Source organism: Pseudophryne corroboree, chromosome 1, assembly GCF_028390025.1.
Source record: "Pseudophryne corroboree isolate aPseCor3 chromosome 1, aPseCor3.hap2, whole genome shotgun sequence".
NCBI lineage: Eukaryota > Metazoa > Chordata > Amphibia > Anura > Myobatrachidae > Pseudophryne > Pseudophryne corroboree.
In genome coordinates, this window is record NC_086444.1 from 1,087,278,569 (window position 1) to 1,087,302,860 (window position 24,292).

A 24,292-nucleotide genomic window follows, 5' to 3' on the forward strand; every position below is an offset into this window, starting at 1 on the left:
TTTTTTCTTTGCGTCATGTGCTGTTTGGGGAGGGTTTTTTGGAAGGGACATCCTGCGTGACACTGCAGTGCCACTCCTAGATGGGCACGGTGTTTGTGTCGGCCACTAGGGTCGCTTATCTTTCTCACACACACAGTCAGCTACCTCATTGTGCCTCTTTTTTTCTTTGCGTCATGTGCTGTTTGGGGAGGGTTTTTTGGAAGGGACATCCTGCGTGACACTGCAGTGCCACTCCTAGATGGGCACGGTGTTTGTGTCGGCCACTAGGGTCGCTTATCTTTCTCACACACACAGTCAGCTACCTCATTGTGCCTCTTTTTTTCTTTGCGTCATGTGCTGTTTGGGGAGGGTTTTTTGGAAGGGACATCCTGCGTGACACTGCAGTGCCACTCCTAGATGGGCACGGTGTTTGTGTCGGCCACTAGGGTCGCTTATCTTTCTCACACAGTCAGCTACCTCATTGCGCCTCTTTTTTTCTTTGCGTCATGTGCTGTTTGGGGAGGGTTTTTTGGAAGGGACATCCTGCGTGACACTGCAGTGCCACTCCTAGATGGGCCCGGTGTTTGTGTCGGCCACTAGGGTCGCTTATCTTTCTCACACAGTCAGCTACCTCATTGCGCCTCTTTTTTTCTTTGCGTCATGTGCTGTTTGGGGAGGGTTTTTTGGAAGGGACATCCTGCGTGACACTGCAGTGCCACTCCTAGATGGGCACGGTGTTTGTGTCGGCCACTAGGGTCGCTTATCTTTCTCACACAGTCAGCTACCTCATTGCGCCTCTTTTTTTCTTTGCGTCATGTGCTGTTTGGGGAGGGTTTTTTGGAAGGGACATCCTGCGTGACACTGCAGTGCCACTCCTAGATGGGCACGGTGTTTGTGTCGGCCACTAGGGTCGCTTATCTTTCTCACACAGTCAGCTACCTCATTGCGCCTCTTTTTTTCTTTGCGTCATGTGCTGTTTGGGGAGGGTTTTTTGGAAGGGACATCCTGCGTGACACTGCAGTGCCACTCCTAGATGGGCACGGTGTTTGTGTCGGCCACTAGGGTCGCTTATCTTTCTCACACACACAGTCAGCTACCTCATTGTGCCTCTTTTTTTCTTTGCGTCATGTGCTGTTTGGGGAGGGTTTTTTGGAAGGGACATCCTGCGTGACACTGCAGTGCCACTCCTAGATGGGCACGGTGTTTGTGTCGGCCACTAGGGTCGCTTATCTTACTCACACAGCGACCTCGGTGCAAATTTTATGACTAAAAATAATATTGTGAGGTGTGAGGTGTTCAGAATAGGCTGAAAATGAGTGGAAATTGTTTTTTGAGGTTAATAATACTTTGGGATTAAAATTACCCCCAAATTCTATGATTTAAGCTGTTTTTTAGTGTTTTTTGAAAAAAACACCCGAATCCAAAACACACCCGAATCCGACAAAAAAAACCCGGTGAGGTTTTGCCAAAACGCGGTCGAACCCAAAACACGGCCGCGGAACCGAACCCAAAACACAAAACCCGAAAAATTTCCGGCGCTCATCTCTAGTTGCTATGGGGCCCAAAAACTTCTGGCTACACTCCTGACTGTCACTGTATGTATGCATGCATGTGACTGTGTATGCCTATGTATTTATTTCAAAACAAAATATTTTCTTCCATGTATATATTCAGAACACACAGATCCTCAATGTCTCTATGAATATTGCTACATTGCAGGGCTATATATTGTAGTTTCTACTGTTTACTCTATATCTTGTTTTGCAAGCTCCTGAATGTATATTCTGAAATTATATAAAGCACTGTATACTTGGACCATTTTGCATTAGTTTTCATAAATGTACCCCAATGTATCACACTCACTATATAAACCTGTATTCAGTTAGTGCCAACAGGCAGTCATGCTTGTAACTCAACCTCACAGGTTTCCTGTGTATCTCTATGGCGTGTGAGGAATATCTATAATTTCGGTGGTTGCAAGATGCCGACATAACAGAACGCCAGAGTCTCACGCCCATTAGCACTAATTGAATTTTCCTCAAAATATATTTCTCTTTCATCCACTAGGGGACACTGGAAGCTTACGCTGGGGTATGGAGACTTGGTTGCTGGGCGCTTGGCACAATATTCATTTAGAAAAGTATGTAGGTCCTTTCCTCTAGTGCCCATCATCCCCCAGTTAGAAAAATGTGCCTAGGGAGCATGGTCACACTGGAGCTAAGCTCCAGTCTTTTATTAGGTATTATCTTTTTTTTATTTTTATTTTTTATTTCATTTTACACAAACAGTAATATTGTTTAATGTTAACACCCTCCCCCAACCGTTTCTAACAGCAGGGCTCCAGGTTATTCTGCCACACATGTTACCAGGGCTCTTCAAAGCCACTGCGACACCTGCATTGGACGGTTGCGGCAGCTCGTTAAAGGTGCTAACTCCTCCACTGATCAGCTGCATTGTGAGTAGTCTTCCCTTGTCCCTCCTCATGCCGCCCCTGTCGCGCTTACTCATCCTGGTGGTCAGCATCTACTCGCGCAGGTTATGGACGGGATGACGTTCTGACGGCTCTGCTTCTCCTTAAGGGATCCGTGACCACAGCTGTAATTATAGTGTTATAGACTACTTCTGGCGGTCAGAATTGCACTACTGTGCTTGGCGGGCTCCCTCTCAGGATGAGGTAGGGATGGCCATCGATGATTCCAAATCATTGATGGTTTATGGGCGATGTCGAATGCTTTTGCCATCGATGGGAGAGAACCAGATGGTTTCCCACCATCAATGGTAAAGCCTAAACGACTATATATATTTTTTTTTGCAACTTAACGAGACACTGAGCATAGCTCTGCCCCCTGACACCCACTAAGCCCCACCCCCATTTTTTATTGGCCAGCGGCCCAGCCAGAACCTTTCAGCAGGGGGCATAGAGTGGTGCAAACCATCAATAGCTTGCCCTAGATGGTTTAAGAGTTATTGATGGTTATCACCGATGGCCTTCCCTAGGATGAGGTAGACTGTGTGGTGGCCATTACATGCATGGATAAGGGGGACGTGGACTATCCCACTAGCGCGCTTCACAGCAGGGAGGCTACAAGCAGGCACTGAGGTTACACATGAAACAAACCGTAATCTGTGCTATTGTTTCAGGCAGTGAACACACAGACAGTGGCGTAAGTTCGTCACAGTTGCTCGGAGGCAAGATAAATATTGGTGCCCCCCTATTTCCTATATTAAGATAAATATACAGTGTGTGTGTGTGTATATGGAGTATTCTGAAAAAAATGTATATACTGTATTTATACATTTAATTAACTTTTGTTTTAAATCACACATTTCTTAACAGTCATACCCAGGATTAGAACCCATGACCTGTTACACTGACAGCAGACACATTACTGATGGAGCTATATGCTCCAGTACAGGAAACATGAGAATTCTAACTATATGAAGTTACGTGTAATTGTCGGAGAAGTAACTTCATATAGTTAGAACTCTCATATTTCCTATACAGGAGCAAATAGCTTCATCAGTAAGGTTCCTGCTTCCAGTGTAATAAGTCATGGTTTCTAATCCTGGGTATGACACTTGTAAAATGTATATCTACAGTATAATAAAGAGGGTGTGATTTGTAAGGTGCAGGGACCAGTGAGGAAGTCTGCCACTGAAAAGATAGTAGCAGTTATCAATTAACTTAATTGAATGGTGTCACAGAATGGGAGGAGAGGTGCCCCCTTCAGAGCAGGAGCAAGGCGGCAGATGACTCCGTTGCCTCCCAGAGTTCTGCCTCTGCACAGAGACCATTCCTGTTCCCACTGCAAGAGTAGTGTAAACTTATCCTGTAACATTACTGCAAACAGTATTTGGGAGACCTACATTAAGAGAGCAGAGAAAAGGACCAACCCAGCTTCTACTACAAATCTGCAACGTCAAGTCTCCTACCAACTGTGAACAGCCCAAGGGTCGTGAGTATGCTGGGGTGTTAAGCTGGTTGGTGGAGGCTTTGAATTCAGTGGTGGGTTGTCTGGTTCGGTCTGGTTTGTGTCCCCGGAGGGGGCGCTAGTGGGTCAGTGGAGATAGGATGGAAGAAGTGAGGAAACTGGATTGGATTCCTGCGCATGTGCGCAATGTTGTTTATTAAGCAGAAAGATAAAACAATATGGCAGCAGGAATACTTGTAATAGCAAACAATAAATGCAAATGAATATGGTGCAGCTTGGAAGCTGAGAGTCTATGGCAATAACAGTATGACTGTATAGTTGAACAAGGAAACAATATGCTGGTATGGGAACCAGAGATTATTAAAACGTGGAGCCAGCAGAGGTGATGATATTGGTAGCAAACCTGGTAGCAGATGCAGAAGACTTGATGCAGGGTTCACAGTGCTATTGGGAAAGCACAGGCAGCTTGCAAGCTGATTCACAGGTGAGGTGATGAGATGCACCTGGAGAAGGAGTCTCTACAGCTGAGGCTGAAGCACACTGTGTTGGAGATTGGTGTGAAGCCTGTAAATGAATGCAGGAGTTGCTGATGCTTGTAGTTCCACGGAGCTGTAGTAGGATAACCAGGAACACAGAGTAACAAGCAGGTAACCAGGAACACGGAGGAACAGGTAGGTAACCAGGAACACAGGGGAACTGGAGACTGGAACACAGGAACTTGCACACTGAATGTCGCTGGAGAGGTTGCGGGAACTTGTAGTTCCACAGGAACACTGGAACAGCTGGAAACTGGAACGGAACTGGAACAGCTGGAAACTGGAACGGAACTGGAACAGCTAGAAACTGGAACGGAACTGGAACAGCTGGAAACTGGAACGGAACTGGAACAGCTGGGACCTGTAGTTCCACAGGTCCAATACACAAGGATATCTCTGTAGACAGAGGATTGCAAACAGGAGCCGCCTGTTTACAGAATGTGACGTGTTGTCCAAGGCAATGATACTGAGCCAGGAACTGGAGTTTAAACACCTTGGTCTGTGATGATTGGATGATCTCTGTGAGAACGCACCCTGCTGGATTGGGTGTCCAGATCAGCTGTGAGTTAACTGGAGCTGGTTATTAACAGGGAGAATAACACTGTAGACAGTTAATGCCATGCACTGCTGGTGGCTGGCTGGGATCAGTAGTGCACCGGGAGTAAATGCTGTTTAACTAGAAACACTGTGTATTCCAGGCTGCTGGCTGAAACCAGTGGTTACCAAAAGATAGAACTGGTTAGGTGGAGCACGGTGAGCTGTGGGCTGCAGGAGGCTGAAGACTGGAACAGAACTGGAACTGCTGGGACCTGTAGTTCCACAGGTCCAATTCACAGGGGATACTCTGAGGACAGAGGACTGAAGCCAGGAGAGCCCTGTTCACATGGGTTGTGTAATACCCTCCTCTACTTCCACATAATTTTCTGGTTTCCATCTCTGTGTACTGTAACACTTTTCCATGTGTCTGTGTGCACTGTTTTCACCTGTGAGTGTATCCTATAACATGACGAGCAGGTCAAACACGAAGGCTTCTCAGAAGCTCTTTTCCTGTACTCCGTGCAGCTCTAAATTTACTCTATCAAATCCACAGACTAACTCTACCTTGTGCAAATCATGTTCTATAGCAGACTCCGACAAGACTACTTATAGTTCTGACACTCTAGCTTGGGCTTCAGTTCTGGCCGGATCTGTGGCTGCTTTATCGGCGGAACTGGTCAAGTCCTGTAGATCACAACCAGCCTGGGCTAAAGGCTTAGCTAAGTCCATGGAGGGTCTCGTTACTGCTATGGGGTCTTCTCCCTTAGGCAGAAATGTTCACTTCCAGCGATTCTTCAGTCTGATGAATCAGAGGATGAACATCTTCAGCACCAGTATGTCGATGAGGGTGAATGTGAGGAAGTTCTAGGGGAACCAGTGCAGGACCCGGACTCCAGTGCACTGGGAGTGGAACCAGTAATTCTGGCAGTGAAGAAGATACTTAATTTTCCAGAAGAACATGTTCCTGCACCCAAAGAATTTCAATTGCTTGGTGAGCAACAGACTTTTCGGTTGTTTTCCCCTTCTCTCAACAACTACACGACCATCTGTTGGCGGCATGGAAACAACCAGACAAGCATTTCTGAGGAAATTTCTTTCTCACTACCCTTTTCAGTCATCCATGAAGATAAGTAGGAAACTCCTCTACCGGTGGATGCGTCAGTTTCTAGACTGTCCAAAAAGACAACTCTTCCTGTACCGGGAGCCACTTCACTCAAAGACACCTCGGGTGTTAGGATTGAGGCTACTCTTAAATCCATTTACTCAGCGGCAAGAGCCCAACTCAGGCCAGTGCTGGAAAGTGCATGGGTTAACACTGCCATTGTCAAATGGGCAGAAGAACTGGCCAACGGGTTGGACTCCGGATCACTGAGGTTGGACTTGAAGGTCATCGCGGAACACATATGTGAATCAGCAGGTTATTTGGCTATGGCCGCTAAAGACATAACTCTGTAGCTCCGATCTTGGCATTCGGATAGAGTGTAAAAAGTCGGCTGACACTCATCCGTTCACAGGAAATATTTTATTAGGACCAGAGTTAGATAAATGGATTTTTTCAAGCTACCAGGGGGCAAATCCACATTTTTGCCATCTGCACCTCCACCTGCCAGGAGACCCTATACAGGGCCTTCTTTCCAGTCCTTTCGGTCTCAACAGTCTTTCGAGGAAGAGGATTTCCCTCCCAGAGGAGGGAGAGCCAGAGGTCATCCACACACAGCGGTGCGTCGTCCAGAGTCCAAGACAACTGAGAAACAAGTGGCATGATGGGCTGCCAACCCACCTGGGGACTTCACAGGTGGGTGCACACCTCCTGACATTGCATCACATCTGGTTACACACATCATCGGATCCTTAGGTACAAAATAGATTTCTCGATTTTCCCTCCAAACCGGTTATTTACAACAGGGCTACCGCTGTCTCCAGACAGAGCTGCTGTTTTACAGAAGGCCATACAATCTCTTCTCGTATCAAGGGTGTTGGTACCAGTCCCATTGAATCAGAGGGTTTGGGGATTCTACTCCAACCTCTTTGTAGTTCCCAAACCTGACGGATCTGTCAGGCCAATTCTAAACTTACCTACAAGTACCTGATGGTTTATCGCTTCAGGATGGAGTCCATTCAATCCGTGATAGTGAATTTAGAACCAGAGCATTACCTGATCTCATGGATATAAAGGATGTGTACCTGCACATCCCCATTTGGGAACTGCATCAAGCCTACCTGCGATTTGCCATTTTACAGGAACACTATCCGTTTCAAGCTTTGCCGTTCGGATTATCATCAGCACCCTGGATCTTCACCAAGGTCATGTTGGTGATGATCACCCATCTACGATCATTAGGTGTCACCATTGTTCCTTATCTGAATACAGTCGACACTTCTAGAACATACATTGTTGACTTACCAGATGCTAATACATCATGGCTGGATAATCAATTTAGAAAAATCTCAATTGACCCCGAGTCAGCGTCTTTGATTTCCGACACAAAATTACATAGTCATTCTACCAATGGACAAGGTGCAGGACAGCTGTCAGATGGTCTTAGAGCCGAAATGGGTATCGTTACACCTTTGTATTCATCTCTTGGGAAAGATGGTGACGACCTTCGAAGCACTGCAACTGGGCCGTTTCCACTCCAGACCATTTCAACTGGACCTTCTGTCTCAGTGGTCAGGCTCTCGTCTACAACTACATCGACTTGTCCACTTATCTCCTCGAACACGAATGTCTCTTCTCTGGTGGCTCCAAATCAACAACCTCATAGCGGGTCGTCGTTTTGGAATTTGGAATTGGACTATTCTGACGATGGACGCGAGTCTCAGAAGCTGGGGTGCGGTAATCCTGGATTATCACTTTCAAGGAAGGTGGTCGACCCAGGAAAGCCAGTTACCCAAAAACGCGCTGGAACTCAAGAGCCATATACAACGCTCTGACGGCGGCAGCTCACCTTCTTCAGACTCGCCCCGTTAATGTACACTCCGATAATGCATCAGCTGTTACATTCATAAATAGACAGGGCGGAACCCACACCAGATCTTGCTCTGGTTGGAGACAAATCAGGTGGACAACTGGGAAGCGGATTATCTCAGCCTCCAGGACATTCACCTGGGAGAGTGGGCTTCACACCCGGAGGTGTTCCATGACCTCGTTCAAAGGTGGGAAGTCCTCAAATCGAACTCATGTCGTCACAGTTGAATTGCCAGCTGCCAAGGAACGTATCGAGAACAAGATATCCAGCAGCTGAAGCAGTGGATGCACTCACGAGTCCCTGGAATTATGACCTGGTGTACATATTTCCACCCATTCCACTTCTCCCTGTTCTAAAACGGATAAAATGCGAGTCTGTCAGTGTCATTCTGGTAGCACCGGACTGGCCTCGGAGAAGCTGGTTCTTGGATCTTCAACTTCTTCTGGCAGACGAACCATGGTCGCTGCCGCTCCGGCCTGATCTTCTACAACAAGGTCCGTTTGTACACCACAATTTAACACAGCTGCGTTTGACGGGGTGGCTGTTGAAACCGCTATCCTAAGAGGTAAGGGTATTCCGGAATCCGTCATCCCTACCATGTTACGGGCCAAAAAGCCGGTTACGGTGGCTCATTATCATTGCATTTGGCGTTCTTACGTTTCCTGGTGCCAGAATCGTCAAATTCCTTCAAGCCCTTTTCAACTCTCCAGGTTATTGCTTTTCCTTCAACACGTATTAGATGCTGATCTCCATTTAGGTTCATTAAAAGTTCAGATTTCAGCACTCTCCATTTTTTTCATAGATGTCTAGCACTTCTACCGGGAGTGCAGACATTTCTACTGGGAGCGCTCAGACTTCAACCTCCTTTTGTTCCACCTATGGTGCCATCTAAATCTGGTGTTATCCTTCCTCCACATTTGAACCGTTGGTGGGGGTACACAATCTGTTTCTCACCTGGAAGACTGTCCTTTTGCTAGCATTGGCGTCTGCTTGCCGAGTCTCGGAAACTTCGTACACAAGCTGCATTCCTTCCAAAGGTGGTATCCGCTTTTCATATAAATCCAGCTGATTGTAGTACCAGCTTTTCGAGAAGTATCTGGACTTTCCTCTACTCTGGATGTGTCAAAGCCTTGTGCGTTTATGTCGATAGAACATCTCCCATGCGAAAATCGGACACATTCTTTGTTTTATACGACGCTGGCAAAAGGGGTTGGCCAGCGTCAAAACAGATGTTGGCTTGATGGATTCGCTTGACCAATCAATCAGGCATACATCAGTAAGGACTTGCAGCCTCTGTCCTCCATTGTAGCACATTCCACCAGATCGGTGGGTACATCTTGGGCGGCGCATTGGGGTGCTTCTACCCTACAGCTCTGCCATGTGGCCACTTGGTCTTCCTTTAGTACTTTTCTTAAGTTTTACCGATTTGACACGTTTGCAGCTTCGGCCTCTTGGTTTGGTCAATTAGTTCTGCAGGTTCCTCAGAGCTCTCCCACCCAGGGGGAAAAACTTTGCGAGAAAAGAATCCCATTTTCCTCATTCACGCATAAACAGTGCTGCAAGTATGGCGGTACGGGGTGGTTCTGCGTACCGGTAAGAAATTGCCAGCCAGTATGCAGTACCACCGGCCCGACCGCCATGCTTGCAGCTGCTGCTGTGTGAGTGGAGGAGAGGAAAGCGCAGCATGCGCCTCTCCTGCCCCTCAGTGCTCAGTCCAGTCTCCAGTGGCGGTGTGAATCTCAAATGAGGTGCCGGTTTGTTAGCCAATCAGAGCTTGTGGACCAGCAGCCGTGGCTCCTGATTGGCTGCTGGTCTGCACGCTCTGATTGGCTAATGAACCAGCGCCTCATTTGAGATACACGCCGCCGTGGAGACTGGAGTCGGACTGAGAACTGAGGCGTGGGAGAGGTGCGTGCTGCACTCTCCTTGCCTCACACAGCAACAACAGCAGCATGGGGGGAGGGGATATGCACTGTAGGGCATGTGTGTATCTGGCACTGTGGGGGCATATTTGTATCTGGCACTGTGAGGGCATATTTGTATCTGGCACTGTAGGAGCATATCTGGCACTGCTGGGGGCATATGTGTATCTAGCATTGTGGGGGCATATCTGACTATATGGGAGCATATGTGTATCTGGCACTGTGGGAGCATATATGTGTCTGGCCCCCATATGTGTATCACGCCCCCATTTTCATTGGCTACACCCATTTTTTGGCGTGTGCACACAGACATTTTTTCTACTTGCACCACTGCACATAAACTACTGTATCTGTGTAGCTTACCAGTACAATGCACATTGCAGAGAGTTTCCAACTGTCACTTGATTTTTCTTCTGGGCTTGCAACTCCGTTGCAAATAATTTGGTTACCTTGTCCTGCATGTGGAAATTATACATTTTCAAATACCAAATAATATCTTTAAAAGCTTTCAGAAATAATTATTCCACCTGCTACAATACTACAAGCTCTTTCTGTAATATTGTCCATTAAAATTTCTAACATTACTTATTATATACAAGGGTAAATGCAGAGGGTTTGACATGAGAAGAGAGCACACACACTGTTCCAATCTGAGTGCTGAAGGAGAAAGGTTTACTAAACCAGCTGTCACTTGAAAATGAATCAGAGAATTTGGAATTGTTTGGAAGTCAGTATTAAGTCCTGAAGGAGACATTTATGCTGGACTAGTGGTTACCTGAAATTTATTTTGATTATTTGAAATTGGATGGAAGCCATTATTAAACACACCGCTGAGGAAGTTGTTTGAGATAAATGCATTGGGTGGATAATGTTAATGTGACCTGGAGTGGGTTTTGACTTGGGTGTCCGAAAGCTCACACCCCTGAGTGGGACAGCAACAAGTCTAATGACATCTAACCCAATAAGGACACTCTGCATATGTAAAGCTGTTTTACTAACCGTAATGTCAGTGCCTGCGGCTGTGCATGCCCGAATGGAGCAACAATTGAATTCTAATGGCCGCCGGTGCACAAAACACTTGAAGGTTCCCCATAGAGGTGAGGAGCAGCGTTAGATTTTTATTATATGAGAGATTAAAACATTAAAAAGTGAACTAGACAGAAGCTGATCATTTCTGTTCTTGGCTGAACTCTGGTATGAGGACCTCAATGTAGAAATAATAAGATTCCATTCATAAATCTCCATTCTTGGATCCAGTGTTAAAAAGGGTAGAGAGAGATCTACTGAACATAAAGGTCTCACCACTGAATTAGTGCTACTGTATGTAAGTTATTGGACTTATATAAAGAACTGTTCCTGGTGCACCCTAAGCCCTCCAATCCATACAATTCCACTCGATCCATAGTTGGCAAAGGACTGTCCTTGGGGTAGCAGCCAATTTGAAAGTGTATTTATTTGAATTTTTACTTCTGTGTATTGACATTTTAGTGTATACTGTATTTATCACATTATCGCATTATGACTAATTAGCTAATTATATTTCTGGGCTCCACAGGGAATGACATTGGGGTGTAGAGTAGGATCTTGATCCGAGGCAAAAAAAAGGTTCAAAGCTTTGACTGTTCCCAGAATGCCTTGCACCGCCTCCTCTATAACCCCGCCTCCGTGCACAGGAGCTCAGTTTTGTAGTTGGTGCCATGCAGTAATCAGGCACATAACAGGGGGGCTGCTCCAGCAGCTCTGAAAGAAGCTTTTAAAGAATATTGAAGACTTCAAGAGCTGCAGCAGAGACACTGTGTGTGCTAGATGTCAGTCAGACATCTCCTGCTTCAGCTCCATCACCTCCCCCAGTGGCGCTGTACACTCCCACGCCCTGGTTGCCGGGTACCTACAGCGGAGGCTCCGGTTTTCTTCCAAGTTAGTCACACACACGACCGCTGCTCTCCCGGATCGCGTGGCCACACTCAGGGAGGAGGTAAGGGGTAAACTCAAAAAGAAAATAAGTGGAGCCCCTGTGTCTTTACTAAACAAAAAAATAAAAAAAAATGAACCCACGTTCGCTTCACTCAAGGGGTTGTCTACACCCCTATTGTTCAAGCAAATGACTGGAAAAAAGATAGAGAGCTGCGCTCATGGGATTATAACTTTTACAATATGCAAGTAATCAGAGCCAATTTAATAAAAAATAGAAAAACATTTAATAAATTCTACTACATTTATAAATGCATCAGTGATTGGTACATACATAAGTTTAAAATAATTACAGCCCTATATCAGTATAGGCTAATTTTGCTCTCAAGCCAGCAGTTCGAATTAGCAATTGTTAAATTCTGTAGTCTTCTCCTGTTGTAAAGTCAATTGGTATTAATAGCTGTGCTGTCTGATCAGCACTTGGAAACTTAGTAACAGTCAGTGGAGAAGACGCTGTTATAAACATGGGAGGGTTAAATTGTAGTGTAACAGTTGTGACTGTGTGTTACAATGTGTCCAAATACCTCCTTTAGATGTTTGGTGGAGATCAACGGTGTAGTCTCGCCCCCGGTTCAGAGCGTCCTCGGATTTTGTGTTCACAGGGGTTACTTGTTCTTTTACCATCTGCTGGTCCAACGGTGTTAATCAATAGACGGTAGGCATATATACGGACACTTGAAGCTGACACCTGGGTCTCACTGATTAATGTTCAGCATATGCGGCTCAGCTCACAGTGGGATGGGCTCGTAGCAAAGTCTAGAAATTCTTCCCGCTGTTATCAACCGTACACCTCAGTATTACCGGTATCGATTGCTGAGGCTGAGAGAAAAGGGGTCCCCTCAACGGGACCCGCTGTAAATCGTGATCCCACGTGGCCGGTGGGAGGTGGGCCGCGCGCACTGGCGTGGACACTGTGGTAGTACAGGGACCCCACTAGACCACCAGGGCATGGGCACAGATCGATTTTCTCTCATAAAACAGTTTTATTAAGCCCCCAGTACCCGGTGGTGAAGTCCAGCAGGGGGATAAGGCTTTGACCTGTAGCCCCTCCCCCAGCGTGCCATTTAGAGTAAATGTTCCCGCCCTGGAGCTGCATATCTCTCTCTCCCTCACTCCCTGTCAGCGTTTGGGCGCCATTATAGCAAGCAGAGCTGATCCTGGGACTGTTTGGGCAAATCCTCCTCTGTAAAGCCGCCTGCATGTTAGAGCTGTGCATTTTACAGGACACTTAAGTATTCTACATGTCTGCTGACAGTTAGTTAAGAAAAAGTGCATTTAGTCAGGGTTATTTAGTACAAGTACCCTGTGATATACATCCAGTCTTTACTGTGCATTGTTATATATATATTAAGTGTATAGCTATACACAGTACTACTCTGTATTGCTAGTCCAGTGCAGTTTTATTGCATGTCGTAATTTCTGCATTGTACAAACTGTGACTCTGTGTGTGTGCATATAACTGCTGTGTGACCTCCATTTCGTGTATCTCACTCAGATTGCTATCCCTATATTCTATAACCTGAGGGGGCTAAGTGTGTCAGGTTTATCATAATATAGGCAGTTCACAAGATATACTCAGTGTGTATTTTTCTCTGTGATTTTTAGTCACCATATACCTCTTGAATCCCCTGTTTGTGCTGATGTACCACACAGGGGGTTCTTGTCAGGTATTGTGCTGCTGATATTGGCCCTCATTCCGAGTTGTTCGCTCCCAAGCTGCTTTTAGCAGCTTTGCACACGCTAAGCCGCCGCCTACTGGGAGTGAATCTTAGCATAGTAAAATTGCGAACAAAAGATTCGCAATATTGCGATAAGACAATCTGTGCAGTTTCTGAGTAGCTCGAGACTTACTCTGCATCTGCGATCAGTTCAGTGCTTGTCGTTCCTGATTTGACGTCATAAACACACCCAGCGTTCGCCCAGACACTCCTCCGTTTCTCCAGCCACTCCCGCGTTTTTCCCAGAAACGGTAGCGTTTTTTCCCACGCGCCCATAAAACGGCCTATTTCCGCCCAGAAACACCCACTTCCTGTCAATCACACTACGATCGCCTGAACGAAGAAAAAGCCGTGAGTAAAATACCTAACTTCTTAGCAAATTTACTTGGCGCAGTCACAGTGCGAACATTGCGCATGCGCACTAAGCGGAAAAACGCTGCGATGCGATGAAATTTACAGAGCGAACAAGTCGGAATGACCACCATTGTACTGTGTTGCCTTGAATTGAGCTTTTGATTATGTCAGCTACAAAGGGCAACGGAGCTGGGGCTGATCCCACATTACGTGGTGTTGACGCTGCAGACACATTTGAGGATAACACAGCAGCTGAGGGTTCAGGTTCTGGGGGTTTCTTACCCCCCAGTAAGACTGTAGTAACGGGGGTGCAAAATTACCCACCTTGGGCTACCTTCTCCACACTATTGAATATGCTGTTAAGTAGACTAATGTCCCCTATGGGACCTCCTGTGCTGGTACAACTGCTCATGGTCCCTGTGCTAACTCTCGCCCACCTAAGACCAAGGGGTCCTCTAAGCGGGCAATTATTTCTTCACAATCCACCAATGTTCCCGAAACCTCGTCTGATGAGGATGGCGTTTATACGGACCCCACATATTCTGATCCTGATGCTTCTGATGGGGAAGTTGTATCGCAGGTGGATGTTCCCAACTTGTTAGAGGGTATCAGGCTCATTCTTCAGGTTGATGATGAACCGGAGCCTGACCCTGCCGCTAAGAAACCGGACAGTTGTAAACGTCAGAAGGTGGTTAAACAAGTTTTACCTCACTCTGAACATTTAGTTGACATATGTCAGGAGTCCTGGGAAAATCCAGGAAAGAAGTTCACGCCTCACAAGAAGATGCTGGCTCGCTACTCCCTCGATGCGGAGCTTAGTAAAAATTAGAAAACACCCCCGCCAGTGGATTTGCAAGTGGCGCGGCTGGTAGTATCCTCAGCTCTGCCTGTAACTACCGTCATGTCCTTGAGAGAGCCGACGGACAAGCGTGTGGAGGGTTGTTTGAAGGCAATCTACACCCTAAACGGTGCGGTGCATAGGCCCACTAGCGACATGGGCTGCAGAAGCTGTGGAAGCATGGGCTCAGGAGCTGGAGGCGGAGTTGCCTTCCGATGCTTCTGATCATGCTAGACCATGCCTGTCGTATATTGTTACAGCGTCTCATTACATTAAAGAGGTGGCTTCTGATGCCGGTATTCTGGCGGCCAAGGCTTCTACTTCGTCCATTTTGGCTCGTCGAATTCTCTGGTTACGGTCCTGGTCTGTGGACATGGACTCTAATACCCCTTTCACACTAGAAATGCAGGCACAAAACCCGGGAATTCTGCCACAAACTCATGCAGGGACATTCCCGGGTTGGCACCTTTCACACCAGCATTTTTTGCCGGGACATCCCGGGTCTGCACCTTTCATACTGAACCCGGGATGGCCCTGCATTTTCTGAAAATGGGCGTCTCAGAAAAGACACAAGACCAGGAAGTGCTCTGAATAGCCAATCAGCAGCAGTATAGGCAACCCGGGAAGGTGGGACATGTCCCTGCACCATTCACACTGTCCAGGGATCATCCCGGGACCAACCCTGGTCGATTGCAGGGTTGAAATGCGGGCACAGAAAACCCTGGTTTTTGTCCCTGTACCCTTTCACACCAAGAAATTTCCCGGGTTGATGCGCGTTATAAGAAAACCCTGGAAGTACTCCCCTTCACAGGAGACATTCTTTTCGAAGAAGACCTCAACAAGATAGTGGCTGATTTAACGTCTGCTAAAACAGCATGTCTTCCTAGTACTGCTCCTTCGGTGTTGAAGGCTAAGAGTACTTCCTTTCGCTCCTTTCATCCTTCAGGGAAAGCAAAAGGTCAGGCGTACCCAGAACAGATTCGCACTTCCAAACCCAAAAAGCCCAAACCCAAACGGTCCTGGGCTGCCCGTCAGCCTGCTTCCAAAACTGACAAACCTGCTGCATGATGGGGCGGGCCTCCCTCTGGGGGATCCCAGAGTGGGGGGCCGACTTCTAGGGTTTACCCAGGAATGGTTGAAGACCATTTCCGATGCCTGGGTACGGGAAGTCGTCACTCGAGGTTACGGCGTATCCTTCAAGAATCGTCCCCCTCATCGATTTTGCCTGACAGACGTCCCTTCGGATCAGGTGAAGGCAAAGACTCTTCATTCGGTGGTACAGTCCCTCCTGGACACAGGAGTGGTAGTTCAGGTGCCTCTGGCTCAGAGAGGCAAGGGGTACTATTCACCGCTGTTCCTAGTCCTGAAACCAAATGGGTCTTCCTGGCCCATTCTCAACCTCAAGTCCTTGAACACATTTATGAAGGTCTCCAAGTTTCGTATGGAAACTCTTCGCTCTATTGTTCTGGCCTTGGAGCCTGTGGACTATATGGTCTCACTGGACATACAGGATGCTTACCTGCATATTCCTATTGCAGTGTCGCATCAGCAGTACCTGAGGTTTGTGGTTGGCAACCTCCATTACCAATTTCGGGCATTACCTTTTGGTTTGACCACGGCTCTGCGAGTCTTCACCAAGGTCATGGCAGTAATGTCGGCTGTACTCCGCCGTCAAGGGGTCAGGATTCTACTGTACTTGGACGACTTGTTGATCCTGGCAAATACCCCAGAGATTCTCCTACGTCATCTGGATCTGACTATCCAGTTTCTGCAAGCCCACGGGTGGCTCAGGAACTGGAAGAAATCCTCCCTGGTCCCTGCTCAGAGCATGGTGCACCTGGGGGCATTGTTGGACACTCACAACCAGCGGTGGTTCTTCTCTCAGGAGAAAGTCCTGAAGCTTTAGGACAGGATTCGATGCTTCCCATCTCGTCCACAAGTGTCGATACATTCGGCAATGCAAGTGCTAGGTCTCATGGTGTCGGCTTTCGACATGGTGGAGTATGCTCAATTCCATTCTCGCCCTCTCCAGAGGCTGATTCTTGCCAAGTGGGACGGCCTGCCTCACCGGATCAGGTCTCAAATGATCCCATTGTCTCCAGAGGTCCGTCTGTCACTGAGCTGGTGGCTTCAGGACCAACGATTGAGCAGGGGTCGTCCCTTCTGGATCTCCAACTGGGTCCTTCTGACGATGGACGCCAGTCTGAGAGGTTGGGGCACGGCATTGGAGCAACACTTGGTCGGTGGACCAAGGAGGAGTCTATCCTCCCGATAAACATTCTGGAATTGCGGGCGGTGTTCAACTCATTGAACTTGGCCCAGCATTTAATACAGAACAGACCTGTTCAAGTACAGTCGGACAACGCCACCACGGTGCTGTACATCAATCATCAAGGCAGCACTCGAAGCCACATGGCAATGAGGGAAGTATCACGTATTCTTCAGTGGGTGGAACGCCATCTGCCAGCCATATCGGCAGTGTTCATTCCGGGGGTCCTAAACTGGGAAGCGGACTCTCTCAGTCGTCAGGACGTACACACCGGAGAGTGGAGCCTCCATCCAGAAGTGTTTCAACTCCTCATGGACAAGTGGGGCCTTCCAAATGTGGACCTGATGGCGTCTCGACACAATCACAAGGTTCCGGTCTTCGGAGCAAGGACAAGGGATCCTCAAGCAGTGTTCGTGGACGCACTGGCAATTCCATGGAACTTTTGGCTGCCATACGTGTTCCCTCCGATGTCACTCCTGCCCAGAGTAATAAGGAAGTTCAAGGAAGAAGGAGGAATCCTACTTCTGAAAGCTCCAACGTGGCCCAGACGGCATTGGTTCTCAGACCTTCAGGGTCTCTCGATAGAGCATCCCCTTCTACTTCTGCAGCGCCCAGATCTCCTCGTTCAGGGCCCCTGTGTATATCAGGATTTAGCCCGATTGGCTTTGACGGCGTGGCTCTTGAAGCTTCCGTCTTAAGGGCCAAAGGATTTTTTGAGGCGGGTTATTCAAACCATGTTGAAGGCCCAGAAACCGGATTCTGCTCGGATTTATCATAGGGTCTGGAATTCTTACTTTGCTTGGTGCGCATCTAACAATCATGACTCTTACAAGTTTAGTACTGCCAAACTTTTGGCCTTTCTACAACAATGCCTGGACTTGAGCCTTTGTCTGGCCTCCATCAAGGTTCATATTTCTGCCTTGTCTGTTTGGTTTCAGAGAAAAATTACGACCTTAATTGATGTGCATACGTTCACTCAGGGTGTGTTGCGGATTCAACCTCCTTATGTCCCGCCGGTGGCTCCTTGGGACTTGTCGGTGGTTCTGGAGGCGTTGCAAGGGTCTCCGTTTGAGCCTCTTGAATCTGCAGACCTTAAGTGGCTTTCTCTTAAGATATTGTTTCTGCAGGCTACAGATGTCGGATTTGGGTGCCTTGTCTTGTAGTTCACCATATCTGATTTCTCACCATGATCGGGCGGTTCTTAGAACACGTACCGGGTATTTTCCTAAGGTGGTGTCTTTTTCCACCTTAATCAGGAGATTGTGGTTCCGGCCTTTGCCTCTCCTGAGTTATCTTCCAAAGAACGGTCTTTGGATGTGGTACGGGCTCTGCGTATCTACGTGAAGAGAACTGCCTCCATCAGGAAGTTGGATTCTCTCTTTGTTCTGTTTGGTTTTCACAAACGTGGCTGGCCTGCTTACAAGCAGACCCTGGCCAGATGGATTAGAATGGTGATTGCACATGCTTATGTACAGGCTGGCCTTCCAGCTCCTGCTACCATAAAGGCCCATTCTACTCGGACGGTTGGACCTTCTTGGGCGGCCCGCCATGGTGCGACCCTTGAACAGTTGTGCAAGGCGGGTACATGGTCCTCAGTGAACACGTTCATAAGGTTCTATACCTTCGATACTTCCGCCTCCCAGGATGCTTCTTTCGGACGCAGGGTTCTTGAGCCCGCTACAGTGCGTCCCCTCCCATAAGGAACTGCTTTAGGACATCCCCAATGTCATTCCCTGTGGAGCCCAGTGTACCCCGCAGCAGAGAACGAGATTTATGGTAAGAACTTACCGTTGTTAAATCTCTTTCTGCAAGGTACACTGGGCTCCACAGGGTTCCCACCCTGACGCACTTAGCTTCTTTGGGTTGGTATGGCATTAACCGCTGACACTTTCTCCTGTCGTGAGAGTGTGGTGTATGTGGCTACTAACAGTTGTCGTCTCTTTTGCCTGCTACTGTATTGGACTGGTTAACAAAAAACTGACCTCCTGTGCACGGAGGCAGGGTTATAGAGGAGGCTGTGCTAGGCATTCTGGGAACAGTCAAAGCTTTGAGCCTGTTTGTGCCTCGGATCAAGATCCTACTCTACACCCCAATGTCATTCCCTGTGGAGCCCAGTGTACCTCGCAAAAAGAGATTTAACAACGGTAAGTTCTTACCATAAATCTCGTTATACAGTGCATCTGGAAAGTATTTACAGCACTTCACTTTTTCCACATTTTGTTATGTTACAGCCTTATTCCAAAGTGGAATAAATTCATAAGTAGTTAATAATACGTTTTTTTTATTTTTAATAAATGTGCAAAAATCTAAAAAAAAAAATTTTTTTCACGTTGTCATTATGGGGTATTGTGTGTAGAATTTGGAGGGAAAAAATGTATTTATTCCATTTTGGAATAAGGCCGTAACATAACAAAATGTGGAAAAAGTGAAGCGCTGTGAATACTTTCAAGACACACACACACACACACACACACACACACACACACACACACACACACACACACACAGTTATCAGCTCTAGTCTTTACATAACTATGTCTGTTTTCAGATGGATCTTTTGCACATAGGAAGGTATTGCATGCTATTATGGGGGGGGTGTTCGAAGAGCAGCAAATAATTTTGCATTGACTCTGGGTATAGGCCCTCATTCCGAGATGATCGTAGCTGTGCTAAATTTAGCACAGCTACGATCATTCACACTGACATGCGGGGGAACGCCCACCATGTCAGTGCCGCCGCCCCCCCCCCTCTCCGCAGAAGTGCAAGCGGCGATGCCTTTGCACTTCCAGAGTAGCTCACGACCAGCGCAGCTTTAGCGTGCTGGCCGGGAGCTACTCGTCGCTTCCCGGCCCGCAGCGGCTTCGTATGACGTCACGCAGCCGCTGCAAGACACTCCCCGCATGGTCCAGCCACGCCTGCATTGGCCGGACTGCGCCCATGAAACGGTGGCCAAATGCCGCCGTTCCGCTCCTTTCCGCCCAGCGACCGCCTCTGCCTGTGAATCAGGTAGAGGCGATCGCAGCCCAGCAATGGCCTTCGGCCGTCTGGCATGCGACGGCACACTACGGCGCCAGCGCATGCGCAGTGGGTACCCATTCGCTCGGCTGCGATAAAAAGAAGCCAGCGAACGGGTCAGAATGACCCCCATAGTTTTTTAAAAAATTAAACACACACCCATACAAAATATACAAAAGAAAAAATGCAAATTACAAACAAATCACAAAGGCATGATAAAACTCTATACATATAGAAAATGAAGTAAAAGGACACAATGTGTGCCCCATGCTATACAAAAGTAAATTTAATTGCTCTATAAAAAATATTTCAATAGATGTACAAACTCTACCTTGCAGCGATCAAGAGCAAAATGTATGTCGTCTAGAAGGACTTGAAAAATCTGGGATATATCTTCATCTATATGGCTAAACATGTTGTACATTTTGATCTAGAGGTAAAAGTACAATGTTAAAAAAAAAAAAACAACACATTTTTTTTATTTGGTAAATTTATTAAAATAGAATTCTAAAGTGCCCTACACACTTAAAGATTATCTGTCCAATCTTTCTGGTTGGAACAAAAATCTGGTAATGTATGGGAGCAAATGACAAGTTACTATTTGCTCTCAAACACTGGACAACAGACAAAAATGGACTTTCAAACAAATTGGTTAAGTTTGTTTCGTTAAAACAATTGATCTTAACAACTATTTCTGTCCATTTTCTGGATTTTGGGAGCAAATGGTTGATTGTTATTTGCTCCCAGACATTGCCAGATTTTCTTTCCAATCAGACAGATTGGACAGATAATCTTTAAGTGTGTAGGGCCCTTAAGGGAACCTATTATATTTGTCAGCTTCAATTTATCAGGAAGTGAATTTTCTCTGAAAATTACTATATTAAAAAATAAGATTTTACTTACCGGTAAATCTATTTCTCGTAGTCCGTAGTGGATGCTGGGGACTCCGTAAGGACCATGGGGATAGAAGGGCTCCGCAGGAGACATGGGCACTTTAAGAAAGAATTTAGGATCTGGTGTGCTCTGGCTCCTCCCTCTATGCCCCTCCCCCAGGCCTCAGTTAGATAAACTGTGCCCAGAAGAGCTGACAGTACAAGGAAAGGATTTTGATAATCCAGGGTAAGATTCATACCAGCCACACCAATCACACCGTATACCAAGTGATAACAACTAGTTAACAGTATGATCAATAACAGAGCATCAGGCCAAACCCCTGATGCAACAATAACTTAACCCTTATATAAGCAATAACTATATACAAGCATTGCAGAAGTAGTCCGCACTTGGGACGAGCGCCCAGCATCCACTACGGACTACGAGAAATAGATTTACCGGTAAGTAAAATCTTATTTTCTCTAACGTCCTAGTGGATGCTGGGGACTCTGTAAGGACCATGGGGATTATACCAAAGCTCCCAAACGGGCGGGAGAGTGCGGATGACTCTGCAGCACCGATTGAGCAAACAGGAGGTCCTCCTCAGCCAGGGTATCAAACTTGTAGAACTTTGCAAAAGTGTTTGAACCTGACCAAGTAGCCGCTCGGCAAAGCTGTAATGCCGAGATCCCTCGAGCAGCCGCCCAAGAAGAGCCCACCTTCCTAGTGGAATGGGCCTTAACTGATTTTGGCAGCGGCAATCCAGCCGCAGAATGAGCCTACTGAATTGTGTTACAGATCCAGCGAGCAATAGTTTGCTTTGAAGCAGGAGCACCAAGCTTGTTGGAAGCATACATGATAAACAAAGACTCTGTTTTCCTGACCCTAGCCGTTCTGGCTACATAAACCTTCAAAGCCCTGACCAGATCAAGTAACTCGGAATCCTCCAAGTCAGTAGTAGCCACAGGCACCACAATAGTTTGGTTTATATGAAAGGATGAAACCACTTTCGGCAGAAATTGTGGGCGAGTCCGCAAGTCTGCTCTATCCGCATGGAAAACCAAATAGGGGCTTTTATGTGACAAAGCCGCCAACTCTGACACACGCCTAGCCAAAGCTAAGGCTAATAGCATGACCATCTTCCACGTGAGATATTTTAACTTCACGGTTTTAAGTGGTTCAAACCAGTGGGATTTCAGGAAACTCAACACCACGATAAGATCCCAAGGTGCCAACGGAGGCACAAAAGGGGGCTGAATATGCAGCACACCCTTTACAAACGTCTGAACTTCAGGTAGAGAAGCCAACTCTTTTTGAAAGAAAATGGATAGGGTCGAAATCTGGACATTAATGGAACCCAATTTTAGGCCCAAAATCACTCCGGACTGCAGGAAGTGAAGGAAACGGCCCAGCTGGAATTCTTCCGTAGAAGCATTCCTGGCCTCACACCAAGCAACATATTTCCGCCATATACGGTGATAATGTTGAGCTGTCACATCTTTCCTAGCCTTTATCAGCGTAGGAATGACCTCATCCGGAATACCTTTTTCTGCTAGGATCTGGCGTTCAACCGCCATGCCGTCAAACGCAGCCGCGGTAAGACTTGGAACAGACAGGGCCCCTGTTGCAACAAGTCCTGTCTTAGAGGAAGAGGCCACGGATCCTCTGTGAGTATTTCTTGCAGATCTGGATACCAAGTCCTTCGTGGCCAATCTGGAACAATGAGTATTGTTCTCACTCCTCCTTTTCTTATTAACCTTAGCACCTTGGGTATGAGATGAAGAGGAGGAAATACATAGACTGACTGGAACACCCACGGTGTCACCAGGGCATCTACAGCACTAGCCTGAGGGTCTCTTGACCTGGCGCAATAACACTGTAGCTTTTTGTTGAGGCGGGATGCCATCATGTCCACCTGTGGCAGTTCCCACTGACTTGTAATCCCGGGTGGAGGTCGTGTCTGCTTCCCAGTTGTCCACTGTCAAAGTCGAAAAATATTGTAATACATGTGCCTTGTACTAACCCCATGCACATGCCCGCTGCTCGTGCACTCAGTCCTCCGTTCGTGCACATATCCGCAATTTGCGTAGGATCGCTCCGGCGATCATGCATGTGATATGGGTATTTACGGCGGAGTTTGTGAGCGCGTAGAGGGTTATTAGAACATTACATATTTAACCCAAATAGTGCACATTGTACACATAGCCCACCTTTTCAAATCAACCTATGACCTCTCCCGTAATGAAAAGGTACAACTGTGCCCAATAGACAAAGGGATTACAGTGACCATTGTATTGTTTTGGATAAAGTGAATAAAGAGAGCTTGCAGCAGGCTTGGACACACAAGACTCTGAACGCTATCTGTATGACCAGCGGAGGACCGGCTCGGGTTGCGCTTGCGAACATTCTCACGTATGTACGTTCTCTGTAGCCATTATTCTGTTTAGATTTATCTTGTTAGCATGTAGTGTATGATTTGTACTGTTTACCTTTTGGAACAATCCACAGTGGCTTTAGAATCCTATGGTTTCAACTACAAATCAGTGTTGTGTCTTCACTTTCCTGCTAGGGTTTAAAGCGTATAACATTACCAAACTGTATAAGGTTTTAAGGTGTATTAATTGTGTGTGCGCACGCTGTGTGTGCTTTGTACCCACAGTGCGGCATTTGTACGCTGAGTGCGTACACGGTACGGGACTCTGTGCGCAAATAGCGTACGAAGTACGTAGCGTGAGCTAGCGACCACAGCAGCTCCATGGTAAAGGTGTGTTTAAAGGTATAGCTTTATGGTTTAAGATAATATCGACATTATCACCACTCCCGGGATGAACCCTGCTGACAGTGCGCTTACGTGATTCTCCGCCCAGCAAAGAATCTTGGTGGCTTCCACCATCGCCATTCTGCTCCTTGTGCCGCCTTGGCGGTTTACATGAGCCACTGCGGTGATGTTGTCTGACTGAATCAGAACAGGTTGGTTGCGAAGCAGGGTCTCCGCTTGACGTAGGGCGTTGTATATGGCCCTTAGTTCCAGGATATTGATGTGAAGGCAAATCTCTTGACTTGACTACAGCCCTTGGAAGTTTCTTCCCTGTGTGACTGCACCCCAACCTCGGAGGCTTGTGTCCGTGGTCACCAGGACCCAGTCCTGAATGCCGAACCTGCGTCCCTCGAGAAGGTGAGTGCTCTGCAGCCACCACAGGAGTGACACCCTTGTCCTGGGGGATAGGGTGATTAACCGATGCATTTGAAGATGTGATCCGGACCACTTGTCCAGTAAGTCCCACTGAAAGGTCCTCACATGGAAGGGAATGGCCTCGTATGATGCCACCATCTTTCCCAGAACACGAGTGCAGTGATGCACTGACAACTGTTTTGGTTT

General features: G+C 47.1%; 1 protein-coding gene across 5 annotated transcripts in view; it reads right to left on the reverse strand.

Moving 5' to 3' along the window:
* Positions 1–24,292, reverse strand: part of LOC134927186 (uncharacterized) — a 362,077-nt gene that overhangs the window by 23,108 nt on the left and 314,677 nt on the right. For all 5 annotated transcript variants that reach the window (XM_063921310.1, XM_063921329.1, XM_063921319.1 and 2 more), the window contains 2 exons: positions 20,372–20,470; positions 10,239–10,330 (listed from right to left, as the gene is read on the reverse strand). In XM_063921310.1, the coding sequence (XP_063777380.1) occupies positions 10,239–10,330; positions 20,372–20,470 (191 nt within the window). The remainder of the gene's footprint in view (positions 1–10,238; positions 10,331–20,371; positions 20,471–24,292) is intronic.